Source organism: Lithobates pipiens, unplaced genomic scaffold (assembly GCF_037356315.1).
Source record: "Lithobates pipiens isolate NorthernLeopardFrog02 unplaced genomic scaffold, aLitPip1_a1.2 Scaffold_23, whole genome shotgun sequence".
NCBI lineage: Eukaryota > Metazoa > Chordata > Amphibia > Anura > Ranidae > Lithobates > Lithobates pipiens.
In genome coordinates, this window is record NW_027507785.1 from 46,342,008 (window position 1) to 46,368,489 (window position 26,482).

Here is a 26,482-nt window from a genome sequence, read left to right on the forward strand (position 1 = left end):
GCTCCCGTCCCACAGGTGTAGAGGTGAGTCCTGTTCCAGGGTTGTATCAAACGGATAAAGTTTCCACATTCTTTCTGTGAGAGAGTCATAGAGAGAGGATAAAAGCAGAACAATGATAAGAGATCAGAACAGAGAAAACAAAGTAAAGGGAATCTAAGCGTTAATGGCGTCCAGATCCTGCGCTCGCCCCAAATTGTGCAGATTCTGCACTCCTCACATCTTCTCTTTTTGTGTCTACAACAGCTTTTTTTTTTTGTAGAATTCCGAATAATAAAGACTCGTTTTATCTCTCTCCAGCATCGTCTACGTCTGACTTTGCTACTTTTTTTTTTTTTTCTATTTTGCAGCGTTCTCGATACTCAGATGTTACATTTGATGTCTGTTATTTTCTCTTTAGCTTTACTCACAGTGCTGTCTTTCCCGGCCAGAACGCATTCCTCTATTCTTTGCTGCTTTGCAGGCCAATGAATCTGCAAAGAGAGAGAGAGAAAGAGATACAAAGTTATCTCCGAATATCTCTGCGCCGATCCGTCTCATCCCCGAGGCTTCGGATGAAAACGACTCATTCAGAGATACATTGAGAAAGAAAGTAAAAAAAAAAAAAAAAACACCTATTATTCCTTTAAATTGCTTTGCATGCACCATTCGGGTCTTGTCCTCATTAGAAAGCAACCAACTTATAATACACATCCGCATTAAGAAATCTTCTATTACCCCCCGAGCCCGTCGTGCTGCCATTGTTCTCAGTTAAATGAGATGCAGATACATTATTTTCCCATCTCGGCGTTCATGGGAAAGAGATGGCTCCAAGAGTTCTAATGGTTCTTTATGGAATATTCAATTTATCTGGGATTGTTTTTTTTTTTTTGTTTTTTGTTTTTTTCCCCCCTGGTGGATAACTCAATACGGATGTTGGGAAGTTGAGGGACAGACAAGTGGAGGCAGATGGGTATGGGCGGAGGTCTTACTATGAGCGGCTCTCGGTTGATGTCCTGCAGATCCAGGGACAAGATGTAGTCCTTGCTCCCCACGTACATCCGGTCGTGGTCTTCATCTTTTAGCAGAATCCGATAGTCGGTGGTGTTCAGCAGGAAGTTCAGGAAGTGCGCCGTATTGGAGGCTTTCAGCTCTGCAAGGACAAGAGATTGGCTCAGTCAAGGTCCTATAATGGGGGGGGGAGAATTATAACCAGAGAGACACCAAATCCAACATGTCAGACTGACCATCACCGGACATGGAGCACCGGAAACCATTCCATTACAGCAATGGCTCTCCAATGGAAGTCTTAATGCACTTAAGGGGGTAACACCATTTTCATAGAAAAATATTTAATAAAATGATATACAATAATGAATATATTTAAAACAAATACTGCCAATAAAAAAAAAAAAAAAAATATATATATATATATATATATATATATATATATATATATATAATAAATATATATATATATATATATATATATATATAAATATATATATATATATTAAAATAAATATATAACATTAATAATAAAAAAAAAATATATATATATATATCTATATATATATAGATATATATATCTATATATATATATAGCTATATATAAATATGGAGATAAGGTACTTATATAGCGCTGTCAATTTACGCAGCGTTTTACATATACATTGTACATTCAAATCAGTCCCTACCCTCAAGGAGCTTACAATCTAATATATATATATTTATAAAGATTTGTGCTAGTAGGGATGATGGGGGTATTTGTGATAGGAGTGGATTTTTTTTTTTCGATTTGGGGAAAGGGGGAGATTTGTACTAGAATGGGAGATCGGGGAAGGGGGAATTTGGAGTGTGGGGAAAATAATTTGTGCTAATATGTATAAATATGTATATATCTCTATATCTATATATAAATATGTATGTAAGAGTATGTAAATCTCTCTCTCTCTCTCTCTATATATATATAGATATATAAATTTATATAAAAAATTATTTTGGGTGGGGGGGGGGATTTATGATGACAGCATATGGGGGGAGAGAGAGGAATTTGAACTGGGGGGGGGGGCAAATATTTGTGCTGGGATTTGTACAGGGGGCGGATTTGTACCGGGAGGAGGGTAAATTTATGATTAGTGGGTAAGCATGTAGATTAGTGGTCATTTCTTTTTTTTGGTGGGGGGGGGGGGGGGGGGGCGTTGTCCTAGTAGGGAAGATTGGAAGGTATTTGTGCTAGGAGGGGAATTTATTTTTGTGGGGGGGGGGGGGGTTATACTAGGATGGGGGATTGGGGGAGAGGAATTTGTGCTGGGAAGGGGGATTTGAAGTGGGGGGAAGAGAATTTGTGTTAGGAGGGGGATTATTTTTTTGTGGGGGGGGGGGCATTAAAGGGCGAAAGAAGATTTTGACCTGTGGGAGATGGGGGGCAAAGATTTGTGCTGGGATGCAAGAATTCAGAAGGTTTGTACAGGGGGGGGGGGGTTATGTTTAGGGGGTAAGCATGTAGATTAGTGCTTAATATTTTGGGGGTGGGGGTGGGACATTAAAGGGAGAGAAGATTTTGACCTGTGGGATTTGTACTGGGGGGGGGGGGGGTATGCTTAGAGGGTAAGCATGTAGATTAGTGGTTAATAATTTTTTGGGGGGGGGATTAAGGGGAGAGAAGATTTTGACCTGTGGGAGATGGGGGGGGGGGAAGATTTGTGCTGGGATGCAAGAATTCCGAAGATTTGTACTGGGGGGGGGCAGTATGCTTAGGGGGTAAGCATGTAGATTAGTGCTTAATTTTTTTTTAGGGGGGATTTATGCTTAGGGGGGGAGCATGTAGATTAGTGTTTCATTTTTTTTGGGGGGGGGATTTATGCTTAGGGGGTGAGCATGTAGATTAGTGTTTCATTTTTTTTTGGGGGGGGGATTTATGTTTAGGGGGTGAGCATGTAGATTAGTGCCTAATTTTTTTTGGTGGGGGGGGGGGGGGTTTGCTGACACATAATGCTCATATAGTACATCTTGAGGGGGGGGGGGGATTTGGACTCTAGATGGCCCGGCACTGGATGGGGGTCAGTAGAACGCAGAGCCTCCATGTTTATAGGTCAGACTGTAAGATTGAGGAGAAGGTGTCGGCAGCGTAGGCGGCGGATCCGGCGGAGGATTGCGGGGGCTTCACACCTCCAGGATCGGCCACCAGAGCCCCGCCGCGCCGTGTAACTCCAGCCCTCTCTGGGGGCCGCCAGACATCCCAAACATCTTCATTAGACGTGTGAAGGGGCAGCGCGGCCGCGACAGCTGTGCCAGGGTGATGTCATGTGCAACGTCGCGGGCCGAAGATGCCCTCCAAATCCCTCCAAGTCCCGGCTTAAGGCGCAATTAATTACACGGCCGAGTCTTCCATTACACCCCCTCCCCTTCCCCGACACGGCGAAGATTTTCCCCAAATACCAACAAGGAAAATGAAGCACGCCGGACGCTGCAAAATATCCGCAGCGCAGGGGAAGGGCGCGCCGCCGGTCTGACCCGATCCCCAAAATCTCAGAATCCCAGAGAGGCATCAACGTGATAAAAAGTCATTTCCAATCTTTTTGAATCTGCAGGTTTCATTAAAATCATCGGCGGTGATCCCGCCATGGGGGGTCCTTGTTCCTGTTACAGTGGGGGGGGGGGGGGGGTAATGATTTGATGCCCCTCAGATTATGTAACTTTGCCCTGCTTAAAAAAAAATGAAGGGTCTATATTTTTTTTTATCATAGGTGTATTTTACACGATATTACCAAAAGTATTGGGACACCTGCCTTTACACACACATGAACTTTAATGGCCTCCCCGTCTTAGTCCGTAGGGTTCAATATTGAGTTGGCTCCGCCCTTTGCAGCTATAACAACTTCCACTCTTCTGGGAAGGCCGTCCACAAGGTTTAGGAGTGTGTCTATGGGAATGTTTGACCATTCTTCCAGAAGCCCATTTGTGAGGTCAGGCACTGATGTTGGATGAGAAGTCCTGGCTCACAGTCTCTGCTCTAATTCATCCCAAAGGTGTTCTATCGGGTTGAGGTCAGGACTCTGTGCAGGCCAGTCAAGTTCCTCCACCCCAAACTCGCTCATCCGTGTCTTTATGGACCTTGCTTTGTGCACTGGTCCAAATCATTTGGTGAAGGGGGGGGGGGGGGAATCGCATGCAGACAAGAAGTAGCTGCAAAGAGACTGTGGGAGAATACAGATACAACAGGAATGAAAATAAGTATTTTGTCAAGGCCTTTTTTCAGCCATTTCCTGTTATAGGGTGACAACCCCGCGTCCCTGTCTCCCAAATCCGCTCCTGCGTTGTCACCCTGTCACATGGGCTTAGGACGGGGATGTCATGTATTTACAAATATCTGACATGGATCAGCCCCTGCTGCAGCCTTTTACCTTTCTACAAAGTTACAACATAGAGTCTAATCACTGGGGGGGGGGGGGGGGGAACTGAGGAAATGCTTCTTCCTTCTTCTACAAATTTACAATGTACAGTCTGATCACTGGAGGGGGGCTGAGGAAATGCTTCTTGCTTCTTCTACAAAGTTACAATGTACAGTCTGATCACTGGAGGGGGGCTGAGGAAATGCTTCTTGCTTCTTCTACAAAGTTACAATGTACAGTCTGGTCACTGGAGGGGGGCTGAGGAAATGCTTCTTCCCTCTTCTACAAAGTTACAATGTACAGTCTGATCACTGGAGGGGGGGGGGGGGGGGGCTGAGGAAATGCTTCTTCCTTCTTCTACAAAGTTACAATGTACAGTCTGATCACTGGAGGGGGGGGGGGGGCTGAGGAAATGCTTCTTCCTTCTTCTACAAAGTTACAATGTACAGTCTGATCACTGGAGGCGGGGGGGGGGGGGGGGCTGAGGAAATGCTTCTTCCTTCTTCTACAAAGTTACAATGTACAGTCTGATCACTGGGGGAGGGGAGACTGAGGAAATGCTCCCCCTGCCTGCAGCAGACTGATGACATCATCTCAGCCTAGGCGCAGTCACTGATTGGAGCTCAAGGATGGCTTTTTTAACCACTTGAGATCCGCGCTATAGCCGAATGACGGCTACAGCGCGGACCTCCTTTGCCGGGACAATGTCTATTGACGTCGTCCCGTGCACGCACGGCGTGCTCTGTGATCGGCGAGTCTATGAGACTCTCCTGATCACTGATCCGAGCAAGGGGTCGATCCCGACCCCTTACTATGTGATCAGCTGTCAGCCAATGACAGCTGATCATGTGATAGAACGGAGCCGGTAATCGGCTATTATTCCTCCTCGCGCTGACAGCGCGAGGAGAAAAAAAAGAGCCGATCACCGGCGGCCGTGATCGGGACATCAGTCCTGATCACGGCCAGCCCTGCCAGTGCTCACCTGCCCCCTGCCAGTGCCACCTTAATAAAACATAAGTGCCCCCCGTCAGTGCCACCCACAATGCCCACAATCTGCCTCAACAACGGTGCTGCACCCCAGTGCCACATATCCGTGCCCATCAGTGTCATCTACCAGTGCCCATCAGTGCCGCCCATCAGTGCCCAGCAGTGCCACCTATCAGAGCCACCTATCAGTGCCCATCAGTCCCATCTATCAGTGGTACCTATCAGTGCCCCTTAGTGCCACCCATCCGTGCCACCCATCCGTGCCCATCTTTGCCCATCAGTGCCGCCTTATCTGTGCCTATCGGTGCCACCTTATCTGTGCCTATTAGTGCCACCTTAACTATGCCTATCAGTGCCCACCAGTGCAGCCTATCAGTGCCGCCTCATCAGCGCACTTCAATGAAGGAGAAAAATGACCTGTTTGTAAACATGATTTTTTTGATTTTTTTTGCATCTTTTTTTGTTTGTTTAGCAAAAAATCAAACTCCGAGCTGTAATTAAATACCACCAAAAGAAAGCTCTATTTGTGGGAAAAAAATGATAAAAATTTCATTTGGGTACAGTGTTGTATGCCCGCGCAATTGTCATTCAAAGTGCATCAGCGCTGAAAGCTGAAAATTGGTCTGGGACTGAGGGGGGTTTAAGTGCCCAGTAAGCAAGTGGTTAAAGGTGGAGCTCATCTACAATGCACAGACAGGTCCTCTTCATTGCAGATATTACAGTGAATGACCCACAGAGTACAGAGATAAGTCAGGTCACGTGTCCCCTGCCCAGCCGTAGACATTTCGCGGCACACAGAGGTCGGCGCGGCGCTCCAGGTTTTAAATTGCGCGGTGCCGGCCTGTTTGCGGGATTTCGCAATCCTCGGCCGGTGATGAAATATGACTGCTGCTCATTTACTGATGAAAAGCAACGCGGGGTCCAAGCCGTACCAGATGACTCTCCTCCCCGATGGTTGTCATGCGGACGCGCCTTTCATGTGGCCTTTGATGTTCCATCGCCGTTCCGCACGCCAAGCTCCTCGAGGCCGCAATAAAGAGGAGCCGCCATTATATCCTGTAATGTGCCTTTAAATCTCCCAAATGTTACAAACGTTTCATCTTCAGACGTTACATTGTGTCGTAAATGTCAGAAGATCGCAGAGCGTCGGAAACATGATATGTGGAGTCATGTGACCAGGACGGCGTAGCGGGGGATCTATACATCCCAGAACAGCCCATGATGTTCATATACACGGCGCTGTGCCCCCCGGGGGATCCCTCCCATCCTATAACATCGTCTGTACTTCCCACCAACATCCTTTCATCCACTGACACCAATGATGGGGCACCATTCCTCCCACTGACACCAATGATGGGGCACCATTCCTTCCACTGACATCAATGATGGGCCACTATTCCTCCCACTGACACCAATGATGGGGCACCATTCCTTCCACTGACACCAAAGATGGGGCACTATTCCTCCCACTGATACCAATGATGGGGCACTATTCCTCCCACTGACACCAATGATGGGGCACTATTCCTCCCACTGATACCAATGATGGGGCACTATTCCTCCCACTGACACCAATGATGGGGCACTATTCCTCCCACTGACACCAATGATGGGGAACTATTCTTCCCACTGATACCAATGATGGGGCACTATTCCTCCCACTGACACCAATGGTGGGGCACTATTCCTCCCACTGATACCAATGATGGGGCACTATTCCTCCCACTGACACCAATGATGGGGCACTATTCCTCCCACTGACACCAATGGTGGGGCACTATTCCTCCCACTGATACCAATGATGGGGCACTATTCCTCCCACTGACACCAATGATGGGGCACTATTCCTCCCACTGATACCAATGATGGGGCACTATTCCTCCCACTGACACCAATGATGGGGAACTATTCTTCCCACTGACACCAATGATGGGGCACTATTCCTCCCACTGACACCAATGATGGGCCACTATTCCTTCCACTGACACCAATGATGGGCCACTATTCCTCCCACTGACACCAATGATGGGGAACTATTCTTCCCACTGATACCAATGATGGGGCACTATTCCTCCCACTGACACCAATGATGGGGCACTATTCCTCCCACTGACACCAATGATGGGGCACTATTCCTCCCACTGACACCAATGATGGGGCACTATTCCTCCCACTGATACCAATGATGGGGCACTATTCTTCCCACTGACACCAATGATGGGGCACTATTCCTTCCACTGACACCAATGATGGGGCACTAATCCTCTTACTGACACCAATGATGGGGCACTATTCCTCCCACTGACACCAATGATGGGGCACTATTCCTCCCACTGATACCAATGATGGGGCACTATTCTTCCCACTGACACCAATGATGGGGCACTATTCCTTCCACTGACACCAATGATGGGGCACTATTCCTCCCACTGACACCAATGATGGGGCACTATTCCACCAACTGACACCAATGATGGGGCATTCACCCTGCTTTCCCTGGCCCACCCCTTTCTTTCATTGGATTTCAGTTCTTTTAACCATGAATACCATAGCATCCCTATGTGGGTGTTAACTATGCAAATGCAGCCTGCCTAGGAACGCCCACTCTTCCAGACTGACACCCACCCATCAAGGCATTTTTATATTTGCATAACTCCTCCCACTGATTGCATCATAGCTGAGGGCTCTTGAGAGGAGTACTGAGGCCGGGTGCTGCGATGTTTTTAGGAAGCCGTGTACAGGCTCCTCCCACCAGACATGATCTGCCTGCATTGCATAGAGAAGCACAGAGACCTGGTGATAAAATCACTGGACCTAAAATAGTGCATGTAATGAAAACGGACAGCAGTGACATCACCACAACGCCTCTCCACCTCGTCCAATCGGAGAATGCTTTGCATTCATTGTTCAAAGTGTCCCCTGAATGGTGCCCAGTGGCCGACCTCCTGTGTTCAAAATGCAACAGGGCAACAGCTCGGGGCGGGACCCCCGAAGATGCTGGAGATCACTGTAGTAGCGATGCAGTAGTTGTGTCTTCTTCAGTGATTTCCAGCTTCCAGTTATACCGTGCCATGAAAAAGTATTCATACCCCATGTTACAACCAAAAATGTAAATGTATTTTATTGGGATTTTATGTGATGGACCAACACAAAGTGTCACATAATTGTGAAGTGGAAGGAAAATGATAAATGGATTTAAAAATTATTTACAAATAAATATGTGAAAAGTATGGGGTGTATTTGTATTCAGCCCCCTTTACTCTAATCCCCCTAACTAAAATCTAGTGGAACCAATTGCCTTCAGAAGTCACCTAATTAGTAAATAGATTCCACCTGTGTGTAATTTAATCTCAGAATAAACACAGCCGTTCTGTGAAGCCCTCAGAGGTTTGTTAGAGAATCTTAGTGAACAAACAGCATCATGAAGGCCAAGGAACACACCAGACAGGTCAGAGATAAAGTTGTGGAGAAGTATAAAGCAGGATTAGGTTATAAAAGAAAATCTCTCAAGCTTTGACCATCTCACGGAGCTCTGTTCAATCCATCATCGGAAAATGGAAAGAGTATGGCACAACTGCAAACCTACCAAGACATGGCCGTCCACCTAAACTGACCATGCTGGGCAAGGAGTGCATTCATCAGAGAAGAGCCAAGAGGTCCATGGTAACTCTGGAGGAGCTGCAGAGATCCACAGCTCAGGGGGGAGAATCTGTCCACAGGACAACTATTAGTCGTCTCTCCACAAATCTGCCCTTTATGGAAGAGTGACAAGAAGAAAGACATTGGAGAAAGAAAGTCATAAGAAGTCCGGTTTGTAGTTTGTGAGAAGCCATGTGGGGGAGGGGGCAGCAAACATGTGGAAGAAGGTGATCTGGTCAGAGGAGACCAAAATTCAACTTTTTTGGTCTAAAAACAAAACGCTATGTGTGGGGGAAACTAACACTGCCCATCCCCCGAACACACCATCCCCACCGTGAGACATGGTGGTGGCAGCATCATGTGGTGGGGATGGTTTTCTTCAGCAGGGACAGGGAAGCTGGTCAGAGTTGATGGGAAGATGGATGGAGACAAATACAGGACAATCTTAGAAGAAAACCTGTTAGCCCTATACACACGGTCGGACATTCCGACAACCAAATCCGTCGGATTTTGTCCGACGGATTTTGTCCGAAACTGTTGCATACACACGGTCGGACAAAGTTGTCTGAAACAGAACGTGATGACGTTATTTCGTTACGACGGCGGGACTACGTTCAGGCTAGTAGCCAATAGCTATGGTGCAGGAATTTGATCTGAGCATGCGTGGCACTTTGTCCGATCGGAATTCTCTACACACGATCGGAGCATTTTGTCGGAAAATTTTACCAACAAGTTGGAAAACTTGGTCCGTCGGATACTCCGACAGAAACAGTTCAATGGAGACCACACACAGTCGGAATATCCGACAAAACAGTCCGATCAGACACATTCCGTCGGAATCTCCGACCGTTGTGTACAAGGGCTTAGAGTCTGCCAAAGACTTGAGACCGGGGCGGAGGTTCATCTTCCAGCAGGACAACGACCCGAAACATCCAGCCAGAGCTACAATGGAATGGTTTACATCAAAGCATATTCATGTGTTAGAATGGCCCAGTCACAGTCCAGACCTAAATCCCATTGAGAATCTGTGGCAAGACTTGAAAATTGCTGTTCACAGACGCTCTCCATCCAATCTGACAGAGCTTGAGATATTTTACAAAGAAAAAGAATGGGCAGAAATGTCCTCTCTAGATGTGCAAAGCTGGTAGAGACACCCCCAAAAAGACTTGCAGAGAAAGGGGGTTCTACAAAGTATTGACTCCGGGGGGGGCCATACAAATGCCCCTCCCCCACACACACTTTTCCCATTTATTTGTAAAAAAATAAAAATCCATTTATCATTTTCCTTCCACTTCACAATTATGTGACACTTTGTGTTGGTCCATCACATAAAATCCCCAATAAAATACATTTATGTTTTTGGTTGTAACATGAGAAAACGTGGAACATTTTGAGGGGTGTGAATACTTTTTCAAGGCACTGTACTATTATTCCTACACTGATACAATGTAACATTCCCCATCGCTGGAATTCTTCTTTAGGCCATTAGAGATAGAAGCTCTCAGAGCAGCTCAGCCTCCTTCCTCCGGCACCATTTACAAAGGAACATTTCAGTTTAAATCTTTAATATAAAACTTATATAACTTCAATCGGCCAATCAAAATGCCAATTAAAGCGTGAGCTCTCCGCCATGTATTATGGATGGCTCCTCCAGGTATATATATATATATATATATATATGTATATATATATTGAGAACTTTTCTCCAGAATGACGTAAAAAGACGCTCTAATAATCCGTATTCTGCATTTTTGGTGCGATAGTTTGATTTTTCCCGATCGCGTCGAAGGAATGCGCCCTTTGCAGCGCCCTTCGCAGCGCCCTTCGCAGCGCCCAGATATCGCCCACCATTAATTGGGGCGGCGTGTGAATTAAAGTGACACATCGACCATTTCAGGCATTTTTGGGAGTACAGAAGAATGATAAGGTAGAGGAACTGGAGGTTGTTAACCCCTCGTACCCCCCCCCCCCCCATGGCGGGATGATACCACCAGGACAGCCAATGGGTTAATGGGTAGCCATGGCTTCAAAGCAGGTCACATTCCTGCAGGAGACGCTCAGTCTGCAGTGAGGGGGAGAGGCTGAAAGCATTTTTGGATAGTCGGAGGAAGCTGTCTTGTCTGAACACATGAAGTTCACAGAGATAGAGGCTGAGCGTGTCAATGTTCTGCATTATAGAAGATCTCCCTTCATCCTGACATTGCACACAATGGAGCTCAGAGGGAAACACATCCACACTAACATCCATTCACTGACACATAGATGTTTCTCTGCTATATAAATCCCAACGGGCTGACATTTATACATTTCATAAAATACAGTTTTTTATCTATTATCATAGCTGCTGATCTCCTGCAGCCTCCTTGCAGCCACTTCCCATCTACATACACTCCAGTGATAGCTGCACAGCATTTCTCAGGCTTGGTTGTCCTGATGGTGACAACAGTGGACCATGTTGGTGTAATGTATATGGAAATGGCCAATTGTAGTCTCCATTGGAAGCCTGTGAGGAGGGTGACAACACAGAAGAACAATTGGGTGACAGGGACTGAGCGTTGTCACTCTATAACAGTAAGTGTCCGAACCTCATGGCAGGATCATATCCCTACAGAATAGGAAGACTCATTTTTCAGTCCCTCATTAGTGACTCCTGGTCTGAGACATGTATTTACAGTTGGGTAGAGGCTGAAGAAAAGGATAATCAAAGATCAGGGTGACAACAGAGGAGCACAATTAGGAGACAGGGACAGAGTGTTGTCAATTTGACTCCTGGTCTGATATTCATATTTACAGTTGGGTAGAGGTTGAAGAAAAAGATCTTCAAAGATCAGGGTGACAACATAGGAGAACAATTAGGAGACAGGGACAGTGTGTTGTCACCTTGACTCCTGGTCTGATATTCATATTTACAGTTGGGTAGAGGTTGAAGGAAAGGAGCTTCAAAGATCAGGGTGACAACAGAAGATCACAATTAGGAGACAGGGACAGAGTGTTGTCACCTTGACTTCTGGTCTGATATTTATATTTACAATCGGATAGAGGTTGAAGGAAAGGATCTTCAAAGATCAGGGTGACAACATAGGAGCACAATTAGGAGACAGGGACAGAGTGTTGTCACCTTGACTCCTGGTCTGATATTTGTATATACAGTTGGGTAGAGGTTGAAGAAAAAGATCTTCAAAGATCAGGGTGACAACAGAGGAGCACAACTGAGAGTGCTGTCTCCTTGACCCCTGGTCTGAGATACGGTTGAAGAAAAGTATCTTCAAAGATCAGAGTATTCCCATTATTATGACCATGCCTGGCCCTGCTGAATCAGCCACTTGTAGTCTCCATTGAAAGCCTGCTAGGAGGGTGACAACACAAGAACGATTGGGAGACAGGGACAGAGCGTTGTCACCCTATAACAGGAAGTGCCTGAACCTCATGGCAGGATCATAAACCTACATAACAGGAAAACTGGCTCTCTCCAGTCCCTCATTAGTGACTCCTGGTCTGAGATCTGTAATTACAGTTGGGTAGAGGTTTTAGAAAAGGATCTTCAAAGATCAGGGTGATGACAGAGGAGCACAGTTGGGTGATAGGGACAGAGTGTTGTCACCTTGGCTCCTGGTCTGAGATCCATTATTACAGTTGGGTAGAGGTTGAAGAAAAGGATCTTCAAAGATCAGAGTATTCCCATTATCCAGCTGACCATGCTGAAACAGCCACTTGTAGTCTCCACCGGAAGCCTGTAAGGAGGGTGACAACACAGGAGCAGAATAAGGTGGCAGGGACGAAGCGTTGTCACCATATATTAGGAAGTGCCTGAACCTCATGGCAGTATCAAACCCCTACAGAATAGGAAGACTGTCTCTCTCCAGTCCCTCATTAGTAACTCCTGGTTTGAGGCTGGTAATTACAGTTGGGTAGAGGCTGAAGAAAGGGATCTTCAAAGATCAGAGTATTCCAGTTACACAGCTGACCATGCCTGGCCATGCTGAAAAAGCCACTTGTAGTCCCCATTGGAAGCCTGTGAGAAGGGTGACAACATAGAAGAACAATTGGGTGACAGGGACTGAGTGTTGTCACCCTATAACAGTAAGTGTCCGAACCTCATAGTAGGATCATATCCCTACAGAATAGGAAGACTGTCTCTTTCCAGTCCCTCATTAGTGACTTCTGGTCAGAGATACTCTATGTAATTACAGTTGGGTAGAGGCTGAAAAAAAGGATCTTCAAAGATCAGGGTGACAACAGAGGAGCACAATTAGGAGACAGGGACAGAGTGTTGTCACGTTGACTCCTGGATTGAAATTTACATGTATAGTTGGGTAGAGGTTGCAGAAAAGGATCTTCAAAGATCAGAGTATTCCAGTTACACAGCTGACTAGGAAGACTGTCCCTCTCCAGTTCCTCGTTAGTGACTTCTGGTCTGAGATCTCTAATTACAGTTGGGTAGAGGTTGGATCAAAGATGAGAATGGTCCCATCACACAGTGGTCCATGCCTGGGGTAGAGGGGCAGAGTGTTGTGAGTGTTGTCACCCGGTAACAGGAAGGGCCTGAACTTCATGTCAGGATCATACTACTTTAAACTAGGAAGACTGTCCCTCTCCAGTTCCTTGTTAGTGACTCCTGGTCTGAGATCTGTCATTACAGGTGGGTAGAGGTTGGATAGAAGATTAGAGTGGTCCCATTAGGGTAGCCGGGGCTGAGCGTTGTCACCCGGTAACAGGAAGTGCCTGAACCTTAATGGTTGGACCATACTCCTTTCAGACTAGGAAGCTATCCCCTCTACAGTTCCTTGTTAGTGACTCCTGGTCTGAGATCTGTAATTACAGGTGGGTAGAGGTTGGATAGAAGATTAGAGTGGTTCCTTTAGGGTAGCCGGGGCTGAGCGTTGTCACCCGGTAATAGGAAGTGCCTGAACCTTCATGGCAGGACCATACTCCTTTAGACTAGGAAGACATCCCCTCTCCAGTTCCTCGTTAGTGACTCCTGGTCTGAGATCTGTAATTACAGGTGGGTAGAGGTTGGATCAAATATGAGAATGGTGCCATCACACAGTGGACCATGCCTAGGGTAGAGGGGCAGAGTGTTGTCACCCGGTAACAGGAAGGGCCTGAACTTCATGGCAGGATCATACTACTTTAAACTAGGAAGGCTGTCCCTCTCCAGTTCCTTGTTAGTGACTCCTGGTCTGAGATCTGTAATTAAAAGTGGGTAGAGGTTGGATAGAAGATTAGAGTGGTCCCATTAGGGTAGCCGGGGCTGAGCGTTGTCACCCGGTAACAGGAAGTGCCTTAACCTTAATGGTAGGACCATACTCCTTTCAGACTAGGAAGACATTCCCTCTACAGTTCCTCGTTAGTGACTCCTGGTCTGAGATCTGTAATTACAGGTGGGTAGAGGTTGGTTTAAAGATTAGAATGGTCCCATTAGGGTAGCCGGGGCTGAGCGTTGTCACCCGTTAACAGGAAGTGCCTGAACCTTCATGGCAGGACCATACTCCTTCAGACTAGGAAGACTGTCCCTCTCCAGTTCCTCGTTAGTGACTCCTGGTCTGAGATCTGCAATTACAGTTGGGTAGAGGTTGGATCGAAGATTAGTGTGGTCTCATTACACGGTGGATCATGCCTAGGGCAGACGGGGCAGGAAGTGTCTGGAACAAAGACCTTCATGGCAGGATCATATAAAAAGATTGACAATGACTTTTAATAATGACGGGAAGATCTTACGAGAGTTTCGATTTTGGGGTTGACACATACAATTCATTTTCCTGTGTTGGGCAGTGAAGGGGGAACGCCGCGGGTGGAATTACACCAGTCCCTCTAGTCTAGACATCTCGGAGAAGACTTTCCATTTGGACGCACACAGTGCCGGTCTTCTTCCAGTCATGGTGGAGTCAGACTTGTGACCCCTACGTGATTGTGACACATAGAAAACCTTGGATGTGTCTGTGAAGTGACAGACAGGCTCCAAATGTGCCCCCAGGAAGGTGATATTTCATCCCACGTCACGGAGGAACCACGCTGATCTTTGAAGATCCTTTTGACCGACCATCACCCGACTGTAATTATGGATCTCAGCCTGGGAGTCACTAATGAGGAGCAGGAGAGGGGCGGCCTTCCTAGTCTGTAGGGGGGTATGGTGATGCCACGGAGGTTCAGGCCCTGCCTGGTATAGGGTGGCAACACTTTGTCCCTGTCCCCTAATTGCACTCCGGTGTTGTCCTTTAACAAGTCAAAAGTAGAAGTTGGGATTTGGGGTGATTCCATTTTTTTTGCCCAACTATATACATTGTAATAGAAGATTTGGAGGCCCGCCGGCCTCTTCTCCAGACAATATGAACGGATAGGAAGACACACATTGTATACATGAAAGAGATACGTCTGGATCTAGAGGAGGAAATACTTTTTAATACTTTCTATCCATTCGGAGTTTCTCCTCTGGCTCCGTTCACACTATGCCGATGCGGCAGAGTAGCACGCGGTTTCCACACGTAGCGCATAGGGCAGGCGAGCCTATGCATTTCAATGGGCCGCCCTGCGTGTAAGAAACGCTCAGAAGTCCCTGACCCCTTCGAAAAATTGCGCATCGTATCAAAATGCAAGTGTTTTGGCGAGCAGGAAAAACGCACGCATTTGCAGATTCATAGGAGTGCCATTAAGAATTAGTGCGGCACCACGCACAACTGCCAAAGGGCAACGCGTTTCTGTGCACTGCGGGTAAGTGCGTCTTCCTTCAACGCAGAAATTACCATAGACTTACACTGACAATGTCTTCTCTACTAACTCCGCAAGTCAATGAAATCCTCAGAATGTCTAATAGAATGTTATATATTTCTGTTATATTTCTCCCATTATTATTATTATTATTATCCTACTAGAAATAAAAATTCTGTGCTTTTAAATATATGGTCGACATTCTGTCTTTAGTTTGTTTATGCTACAAAATACTTTTTATTATGAATATATCTTACACATTAATTATTATTATTTCTTACAGAGCAATTATTATTATTATTATTATTATTATTATTATTATTATTATTATTAATAATAATAATACCATTATATTACACAATAATAATTATTATTATTATTATTTCTTGCAAAGTAATTATTATTATTATTATTTCTTACAAAGTAATTAATATTATTATTATTATTTTTATTATTATTATTATTATTATTAATAATAATAATAATAATAATACCATTATATCTTACACAATAATTATTATTTCTTACAAAGTAATTATTATTATTATTATTATTAATAATACTACCATTATAGCTTACACAATAATAATTATTATTTCTTACAAAGTAATTATTAGTATTTCTTACAAACCAATTCATATTATTATTATTATTATTATTATTATTATTATTAATAATAATAATAATACTACCATTACATCTTACACAATAATAATTATTATTATTATTCTTGCAAAGTAATTATGATAATTATTTCCTACAAAGCAATTCATATTATTATTATTATTATTATTCATAATAATAATAATAATACCATTATATCTTACACAATATTTATTATTTCTTACAAAGTATTTATTATTATTTCTTACAGAGCAATTATTATTATTATTACTACCATTATATTTTACACAATAATAATTATTATTTCTTACAAAGTAATTATTATTATTTCTTACAAAGCAATTATTATTATTATTATTAGTAATACTACCATTATATATTACACAATTATTATTATTTCTTAGTAATTATTATTATTGTTATTATTATATCTTACTAAGCAAATAGTATTATTTTTACTACCCTTATATCTTACACAGTAATTATTATTATTATATCTTACAAAGCAAATATTATTATTGTTATTATTATTATTACTACTACTACGGTACCATTATATATTATACAATAATAATTGAGTATTGCTATTATTATTTCTTACAAAGCAATTGTTAATATTAATACTACCATTATATCTTACACAATAATTATTATTTCTTACAAAATTATTATTATTATTGTTATTATTATTATGTCTTACAAAGCAATTATTATTATTATCATTATTATATCTTACAAAGCAATAATTATTATTATTATTACTAGCATTATATCTTACACAGTAATTCATAGTAATATTTGTTACAAAGTCATTTTTATTAAGGCTGGGTTCACACTGGTGCGAATTGGAATGTATGTTTTTCGCTGCATCCAATTCGCATGACAGGAGAGTGTGACCGCCCCTCTATGGAGCCGGTGGCGGCTGCAAAGCTGCTTGCACAGGAGTCCGTGTGCGTCTTTGGCTCTGTTTCAGGTCCAAATTCAGGCAAAAATTTGGATCTGGTTCGTCCCTGAAATGGATAACAGGGACATGCCGGACCCCCTCACCGCTATCCAGGGAGTCGCAGGTGACACCACCTGTCAAACTCACCTATTCAGTTCAATGAGAGCGCACCGCAACCATGGGCCAAACTCTTGGCACCGCAACCATGGGCCAAACTCTTGGCACGTGGTTGCGGTGCATTTTTTTTTTTTACTACCACATCCCCCTTGGGATTGATCGATCGCTTTTTAGAGGACAGTAAGCATTGAAAGAAGCCGTACAAGGTTGTGACGTAGACATTGGACACACATGGCGCTTGCCATGAAGAACAGTTGGCTTTGGTTCCGGTGAGGTGCAACACGTCCTCAAATTTTACCTTGTGGGCACCTGGGGTGACCGACACACACTACCAGCGCCCAACCGGAGCCACCATCGCGCCCTCTGCACCCAACCGGAGCCATCATCGTGCCCTCTGCACCCAACCGGAGCCGCCACTGCGCTCTACAGACCACACACACACACACACACACACCTCCCTCTCCTCTCTCGGGGGTCACCGGCACTCACAGAGGGCTCATTCATAGCACCCGGGCCTGTAACAAATCATAAACACACAAAACTAACCGCAGAACCGCCAGACGCCCCAAACTACAGAAGTCGCAGCAAATCTGCAGCTCCAGCCTCTCCGCCTCCGACAAAAACTTAACTCCTCGTTATATGGTCAGGAGGAAGAGAAGACCGAATGTTCGAAATTCGCTTTGTAAAGCGCTGACCATACTGTTGGCGCTATATAAATCCTGAATAATAATAATAATAATTATGATGATGATAATAAGTATTATCATTATTATTATCATCATCATAATTATTATTATCATTATTAGTAGTAGTAGTATCATTATTATCATCATCCATCATCATAATCATCATCATAATTTTTATGATGATAATAATGATAATACTACTACTAATAATAATGATGATAATAATAATAGAGGTAATAATAATAATTATGATGATAATAATAATAAAATTATGATAATAATAATAATTAAAATTATCATGATAATAATAATAATAATGATAATAATAATAACCTAGATTATAATAATATTAATAATAATGATCATAATAATAATAATAATAATAATGATAATAATTATTATCATTATTATTATCATCATCATATGTATTATTAGTAGTATTATCATTATTAAAATCATAATCATCATTATTTTTATGATGATAATAATGATAATAATAATAATAATAATGATAATACTACTACTAATGATAATAATAATAATAGAGGTAATAATAATAATAATAATAATTACAATTATGATGATAATAATAATAATAATGATAATAATAATAATAACCAATATTATAATAATAATAATGATGATAATTATTATTATCATTATTATTATCATCCTCATAATTATTATTATTTTTATGATGATAATAATGATTATAATAATAATGATAATAATAATAGAGGTAATAATAATTATTATAATAATAATTACAATTATGATGATAATAATAATGATGATAATAATAACAAACCAAGATTATAATAATATAAATAATAATAATAATAATAATAATGTTAATTATTATTATTATTATCATTATTATAATTATTATTAGTAGGAGCAGTATTATCATTATTATCATCATCATCATAATCATCATTATTTTCATGATGATAATAATAATAATAATAATAATAATAATAATAATAATAATAATAATTATAATTATAATAGTACTAGCTACTACTACTAATGATGTGAGCTGACTGAGGCTGCAAACATCTAGTGGCAGAAAAAAAAGTACTGCAGGGGAAATCTCTGGATTGAAGGTGAATATGCACAGTTCATGTTCATAGTCACTTCATGCATTGACAAGCAGCATGCTGATAGGAGGAGAGAGCAGAGTGACAGAGAGATGAGCTCATCACTGTGCTGCTTCTCCTTTCACTGTCCAGTCACAGGTTGGGGGCTCGTCCGGGACAACCTTGTCTCCGAAGATGTGAGCTGACTGAGACTGCGAACATCTAGTGGCAGAAAAAAAAAGTACTGCAGGGGAAATCTCTGGATTGAAGGTGAAGATGCACAGTTCATGTTCATAGTCACTTCATGTGTTGACAAGCAGCATCCTGATAGGAGGAGAGAGCAGAGTGACAGAGAGATGAGCTCATCACTGTGCCGCTTCTCCTTTCACTGTCCAGTCGCAGGTTGGGGGCTCGTCCGGGACAACCTTGTCTCCGAAGATATGGGCTGGCTGATACTGAGGACATCTAGTGGCAGAAAAAAAAAAGTATGGCAGGGGAAATCTCTGAATTGAAGCTGCAATTGTTTATATATCTTTTAATGGGTTTTCTATTTTTGTATTTTAGTTTGGTAATTGGCTTAACATTCCGCCCTGTATATTTATAGAATCTTTTATACATCTGTAGTAGGGCGGTGCCAGTATTATACATTTCCTGGGAAGAGAGTCACCGCTGAACGCAGGGTAACCCCTTAACTAGGAATTGATGTTTAGATGTACACCATTGGAAGGGGTCAGCGAGGTCAGGGGCCCAACGGACATCCATAGTATGACTAAGGCCGTGTGTCAGTATGACCGCGCAGATTACAGGAGGGCGAGCGGAGAACGCGGGCGGGGGAGGAGGACGGCTCTTATTAGTGGAAGGGAAACTGGCAGAGCAGCAACGGAAATGAACAGTATAAGGAATGATTCATAAAAAATATTTTATTTTTAATATGAAGCAGAAGGAAACGAGGCTCGAAGAAGTAATAGTCGCATCACACTTGCGCCACCGCGGCCAAGAATAACACGGGATATCCCAAAAGTATCGTGTGCTGGCAGGTTCATTTATTTGGGTGGAGGACAGGTGGAGGGGGAGGGGGGGGCGGAGTGCAGGACCTGCACTCCATTATATGGCCCCCTGACACACGACGGAGCGTTCTCTATGTGAATGGGAAGAGCAGGAGATGTAGCTTTATAAAGGATTGTTATCAGTTATTGGACTTTGTAAACAACGATACAAACATACAACAATGTATCCATACAATGTTCGTTCTCAGATCCCTTCACAAGTCTCGGGATGGAAACCAATTCCATTCACCGGCGACTTTTATATTTTATGTTTAGTATTTTAGCGATCATACGCACTGAGTAAAATAACGTCTTTTATGCCTAGCGTGGATCTTCCGACGAAGTGGAAGTGCCACAGACAGTCCGCCATTTATGTGACTATAAATGGGCCCTTCAGCTTATGATGAGGAGGAAATAATTGTGGGAGGCAGAAGAACATTCTTAGGCGGAGTTCACACTTTGTGCATGCCAAAATCGTGCCAATTTCCCATCATGCACTACACCATGTGAACACTCTCTAACAGTCTCCTGTGCTATGTGAACACTCTCTGACTGTCTCTCGTGCCATGTGAACACTCTCTGACTGTCTCTTGTACTATGTGAACACTCTCTGACAGTCTCCTGTGCCATGTGAACACTCTCTGACAGTCTCTTGTACTATGTGAACACTCTCTGACAGTCTCCTGTGCCATGTGAACATTCTCTGACAGTCTCCTGTGCCATGTGAACACTTTCTGACAGTCTCCTGTGCCATGTGAACACTCTCTGACAGTCTCCTGTGCCATGTGAACACTCTCTGACAGTCTCCTGTACCATGTGAACACTCTCTAACAGTTCCCTGTACCATGTGAACACTCTCTGACAGTCTCCTGTGCCATGTGAACACTCTCTGACAGTCTCTTGTACTATGTGAACACTCTCTGACAGTCTCCTGTGCCATGTGAACATTCTCTGACAGTCTCCTGTGCCATGTGAACACTTTCTGACAGTCTCCTGTGCCATGAGAACACTCTCTGACAGTCTCCTGTGCCATGTGAACACTCTCTGACAGTCTCCTGTACCATGTGAACACTCTCTAACAGTTCCCTGTACCATGTGAACACTCTCTGACAGTCCCCTGTGACATGTGAACACTCTCTGACAGTCCCCTGTGCCATGTGAACACTCTCTGACAGTCCCCTGTACTATATGAACAATCTCTGACAGTCTCTTGTACTATGTGAACACTCTCTGACAGTCTCCTGTGCCATGTGAACACTCTCTGACAGTCTCCTGTGCCATGTGAACACTCTCTGACAGTCTCCTGTGCCATGTGAACACTCTCTGACAGTCTCTTGTACTATGTGAACACTCTCTGACAGTCTCCTGTGCCATGTGAACATTCTCTGACAGTCTCCTGTGCCATGTGAACACTTTCTGACAGTCTCCTGTGCCATGTGAACACTCTCTGACAGTCTCCTGTGCCATGTGAACACTCTCTGACAGTCTCCTGTACCATGTGAACACTCTCTAACAGTTCCCTGTACCATGTGAACACTCTCTGACAGTCCCCTGTGACATGTGAACACTCTCTGACAGTCCCCTGTGCCATGTGAACACTCTCTGACAGTCCCCTGTACTATATGAACAATCTCTGACAGTCTCTTGTACTATGTGAACACTCTCTGACAGTCTCCTGTGCCATGTGAACACTCTCTGACAGTCTCCTGTGCCATGTGAACACTCTCTGACAGTCTCCTGTGCCATGTGAACACTCTCTGACAGTCTCTTGTACTATGTGAACACTCTCTGACAGTCTCCTGTGCCATGTGAACATTCTCTGACAGTCTCCTGTGCCATGTGAACACTTTCTGACAGTCTCCTGTGCCATGTGAACACTCTCTGACAGTCTCCTGTGCCATGTGAACACTCTCTGACAGTCTCCTGTACCATGTGAACACTCTCTGACAGTTCCCTGTACCATGTGAACACTCTCTGACAGTCCCCTGTGCCATGTGAACACTCTCTGACAGTCCCCTGTACTATATGAACACTCTCTGACAGTCTCCTGTGCCATGTGAACACTTTCTGACAGTCTCCTGTGCCATGTGAACACTTTCTGACAGTCTCCTGTGCCATGTGAACACTCTCTGACAGTCTCCTGTGCCATGTGAACACTCTCTGACAGTCTCCTGTGCCATGTGAACACTCTCTGACAGTCTCCTGTGCCATGTGAACAATCTCTGACAGTCTCTTGTACCTCTTTGACTGTCTCTTACACCATGTGAACACTCTCTGACAGTCCCCTGTACTATATGAACACTCTCTGACTGTCTCTTACTATCATGCTAGCAGTCTCTTGAAAATAGCGAGTGGTTTCCAGCCGCCCTATGAAGCAGGGCAGCCCACTGACAACAGGCCACGCCTTCTCCTAGGATTGGCCCACACTCTTATTTTCCCGCGGTTCGCCAATCCTCGCTGCACTTCTTATCAGACGACAAACAAGTCTCATTCTGGAGAATTCTGACATTCATCAGAAGAGAAATGATTGCGTTTATTGTGGCCTGGAACCAGTAAAAGGAATGATTTTAGAGTGTGAGCTCTTCGGTAGAGCTGATAAAGTCATTCTTATGAACGCAGGCTCTTTCTTTTTTTTTTTTTTTTTTTTTAGAGCGTCAGCTCCTCAGTACAGCTGATAAGAGTCTGTGCTCAAAGGAATGACTTTATCAGATGCACTGAAGAGCTCACACTCATAGGAGCAACTTTTTTCTGTTTCTTAAAGTGTAAGCTCTTCAGTACAGCCTGATAATGTCTTTCTTATAAGCGCAGGCTCTTTCTGTTCCTTAGAGTGTCAGCACTTCAGGACAGCTGGTAGAGCCTGCGCTCATAAGAAATACATTATCATGCTGTACTTAAGAGCTCACACTCTAAGGAACAGAACAAGCCGGCGTTTATAAGAACGACTTCATCAGCTGTACAGAAGAGCTGACACGCTAGGGAACAGAAAGAGCCTGCGCTCATAGGAATGACTTTTCTGTTTCTTAAAGTGTAAGCTCTTCAGTACAGCCTGATAACGTCTTTCTTATGAGCACAGGCTCTTTCTGTTCCTTAGAGCGTCAGCTCTTCAGTACAGCTGATAGAGTCTGCGATCATAAGAAAGACATTATCATGCTGTACCGAAGAGCTGAACAAAAAGAGCCTGTGCTCATAAGAAAGACGTTATCAGGCTGTACTGAAGAGCTTACACTTTAAGAATCAGAAAAGTCATTCCTATGAGCGCAGGCTCTTTCTGTTCCCTAGTTTGTGTTTCTTAAAGTGTCAGCTCTTCAGTACAGCATGATAATGCTTTGCTTATGAGCGCAGGCTCTATTTGTTTCTTAGAGTGTCAGCTTTTCTGCACAGCTGATAAAGTCATTCCTATGAGTGCAGGCTCTTTCTGTTCCTTAGAGCGTCAGCTTTTCGGTAGAGCCTGATAATGTCTTTCTTATGAGCACAGGCTCTTTCTGATAGAATCTGCGCTTCTATGAAAAACATTATCATTCTGCACTGAAGAGCTGACACTCTAAGGAACAGAAAGAGCCTGCGCTCATAGGAACGACTTTATCAGGCTGTACTAAAGAGCTGACACTCTAAGGAACAGAAAGAGCCTGCGCTCATAGGAACGACTTTATCAGGCTGTACTAAAGAGCTGACACTCTAAGGAACAGAAAGAGCCTGCTCTCATAGGTATGACTTTATCAGGTTGTACTGAAGAGCTGACACTCTAAGGAACAGAAAGAGCCTGCGCTCATAGGTACGACTTTATCAGGTTGTACTGAAGAGCTGACACTCTAAGGAACAGAAAGAGCCTGCGCTCATAGGAACGACTTTATCAGGCTGTACTAAAGAGCTGACACTCTAAGGCCGCGTGCACACGGGCGGACTGTTCGCCCAACTTTGTTCGTCAAACAGTTTCGGCAAACAGTCCGCTCAAAATTAGCATGGACGGACATGACCACACACGGCACTTTTTGAGCGGACTGTTTCAGCGAACTGTTTGCCAAACAGTTCGCTCAACTTTTGAAATGAACGGACTCGCCCACGTAAGGCGGAGGCAAGTCCGCCCATTTCGAGCGCGTGTACAGGTAGGCGGGGCCCGCGAAGGAGACGTCGCGGGCTCCGCCGCCTGGAATGGACTTAAAGGGGAACCCCAACGCCGAAAAAAATCGGCGTGGGGGTTCCCCCCAAGTCCACAACAGACCCTTGTCCGAGCACGCTACCCGGCCGGCCAGGAAAGGGGGGCGAGCGAGCGCGCCCCCCCTCCTGAGCCGTACCAGGCCGCGTGCCCTCAACATGGGGGGTGCCTTGGGGAAGGGGGGGCCGCGCGGCCCCCCCACCCCAAAGCACCTTGTCCCCATGTTGATGAGGACAAGGGCCTCTTCCCGACAACCCTGGCCGTTGGTTGTCGGGGTCTGCGGGCGGGGGGCTTATCGGAATCCGGGAGCCCCCTTTAAGAAGGGGGCCCCCGGATACCGGCCCCCCACCCTATGTGAATGAGTATGGGGTACAATGTACCCCTACCCATTCACCTGGAAAATAAAAGTACCCAAAAAAAAAAACACAACACACGAGAAAAAATATTTTATTGCACAGCTCCGGGGGTCTTCCGTCTTCGGGGGTCTTGTCCCCCTCTTCGGTTCTTCTGCCGGGCCACCGCGCCTTCTTATAGCTCTTTTACAGGCGGTGGCCCGGTCTTCTGTCGCCGCTGCCTTCCGTTCTTCTGTCGCCGCCTTCGGTTCTTCTGCCGGGCCACCGCGCCTTCTTGTAGCTCTTTTACAGGCGGTGGCCCGGTCTTCTGTCGCCGCTGTCGCTGTCGCCGTCGCCGCCTTCCGTTCTTGTTCTTCTTCTTCTTCTTGTTCTTCTCCAGGAGATGTTGACACGACGATCTCTCCGGCCGGAATGCCAGAGCCGCCCTGCGCTGCCACTTATATAGTGACAATGGGGCGGTGTCACATGGTATATGTCACATGGGTTGGTCACATGGGTTGATGTCACATGGGGACTATGACATCGTAAGGGGGCGGGGTCACCATGTGACCAACCCATGTGACATATACCATGTGACACCGCCCATTGTCACTATATAAGTGACCGCACAGCGCGGCTCTGGCATTCCGGCCGGAGAGAGCGACGTGTCAACATCTCCTGGAGAAGAAGAAGAAGAACAAGAAGAAGAACAAGAACGGAAGGCGGCGGCGACAGCGGCGACAGAAGACCGGGCCACCGCCTGTAAAAGAGCTACAAGAAGGCGCGGTGGCCCGGCAGAAGAACCGAAGGCGGCGACAGAAGAACGGAAGGCAGCGGCGACAGAAGACCGGGCCACCGCCTGTAAAAGAGCTATAAGAAGGCGTGGTGGCCCGGCAGAAGAACCGAAGAGGGGGACAAGACCCCCGAAGACGGAAGACCCCCGGAGCTGTGCAATAAAATATTTTTTCTCGTGTGTTGTGTTTTTTTTTTGGGTACTTTTATTTTCCAGGTGAATGGGTAGGGGTACATTGTACCCCATACTCATTCACATAGGGTGGGGGGCCGGTATCCGGGGGCCCCCTTCTTAAAGGGGGCTCCCGGATTCCGATAAGCCCCCCGCCCGCAGACCCCGACAACCAACGGCCAGGGTTGTCGGGAAGAGGCCCTTGTCCTCATCAACATGGGGACAAGGTGCTTTGGGGTGGGGGGGCCGCGCGGCCCCCCCTTCCCCAAGGCACCCCCCATGTTGAGGGCACGCGGCCTGGTACGGCTCAGGAGGGGGGGCGTGCTCGCTCGCCCCCCTTTCCTGGCCGGCCGGATAGCGTGCTCGGACAAGGGTGTGTTGTGGACTTGGGGGGACCCCCACGCCGTTTTTTTTCGGCGTTGGGGTTCCCCTTTAAGTCCATTCCAGGCGGCGGAGCCCGCGACGTCTCCGTCGCGGGCCCCGCCTACCTTCACACGCGCTCGAAATGGGCGGACTTTCCTCCGAGCGGGAACAGTTTGCTCATTTCGAAAGTGGCCTACACACGGGCGGACTGTTCGCTCAAACAAGGATTCAGCGGACAGTTTTTCAGAATTTCCGAAAGACTTTGTCCGTCCAACTGTCCGCTGAAACTGTCCGCTGAAAGCCCACACACGAGCGGACTGTCCGCCCAAACACTGTTCAGCGGACAAGGTTGGGCGAACAGTCCGCCCGTGTGTACGCGGCCTTAGAGTGTCAGCTCTTCAGTACAGCATGATAAAGTCTTCCCTATAAGCGCAGGCTCTTTCTGTTCTTTTTATTAGACCCCTTTTCCATAAC

At 45.0% G+C, this 26,482-nt stretch overlaps 1 protein-coding gene across 4 annotated transcripts in view; it reads right to left on the reverse strand.

Moving 5' to 3' along the window:
* SEMA3F (semaphorin 3F) overlaps positions 1 to 26,482 on the reverse strand; it is a 155,585-nt gene that overhangs the window by 52,371 nt on the left and 76,732 nt on the right. For all 4 annotated transcript variants that reach the window (XM_077451534.1, XM_077451532.1, XM_077451535.1 and 1 more), the window contains exons 3-5: positions 969 to 1,129; positions 408 to 470; positions 1 to 74 (exon numbers count right to left, since the gene is read on the reverse strand). The exon at positions 1 to 74 is cut by the window's left edge and continues 46 nt beyond it. In XM_077451534.1, the coding sequence (XP_077307660.1) occupies positions 1 to 74; positions 408 to 470; positions 969 to 1,129 (298 nt within the window). The remainder of the gene's footprint in view (positions 75 to 407; positions 471 to 968; positions 1,130 to 26,482) is intronic.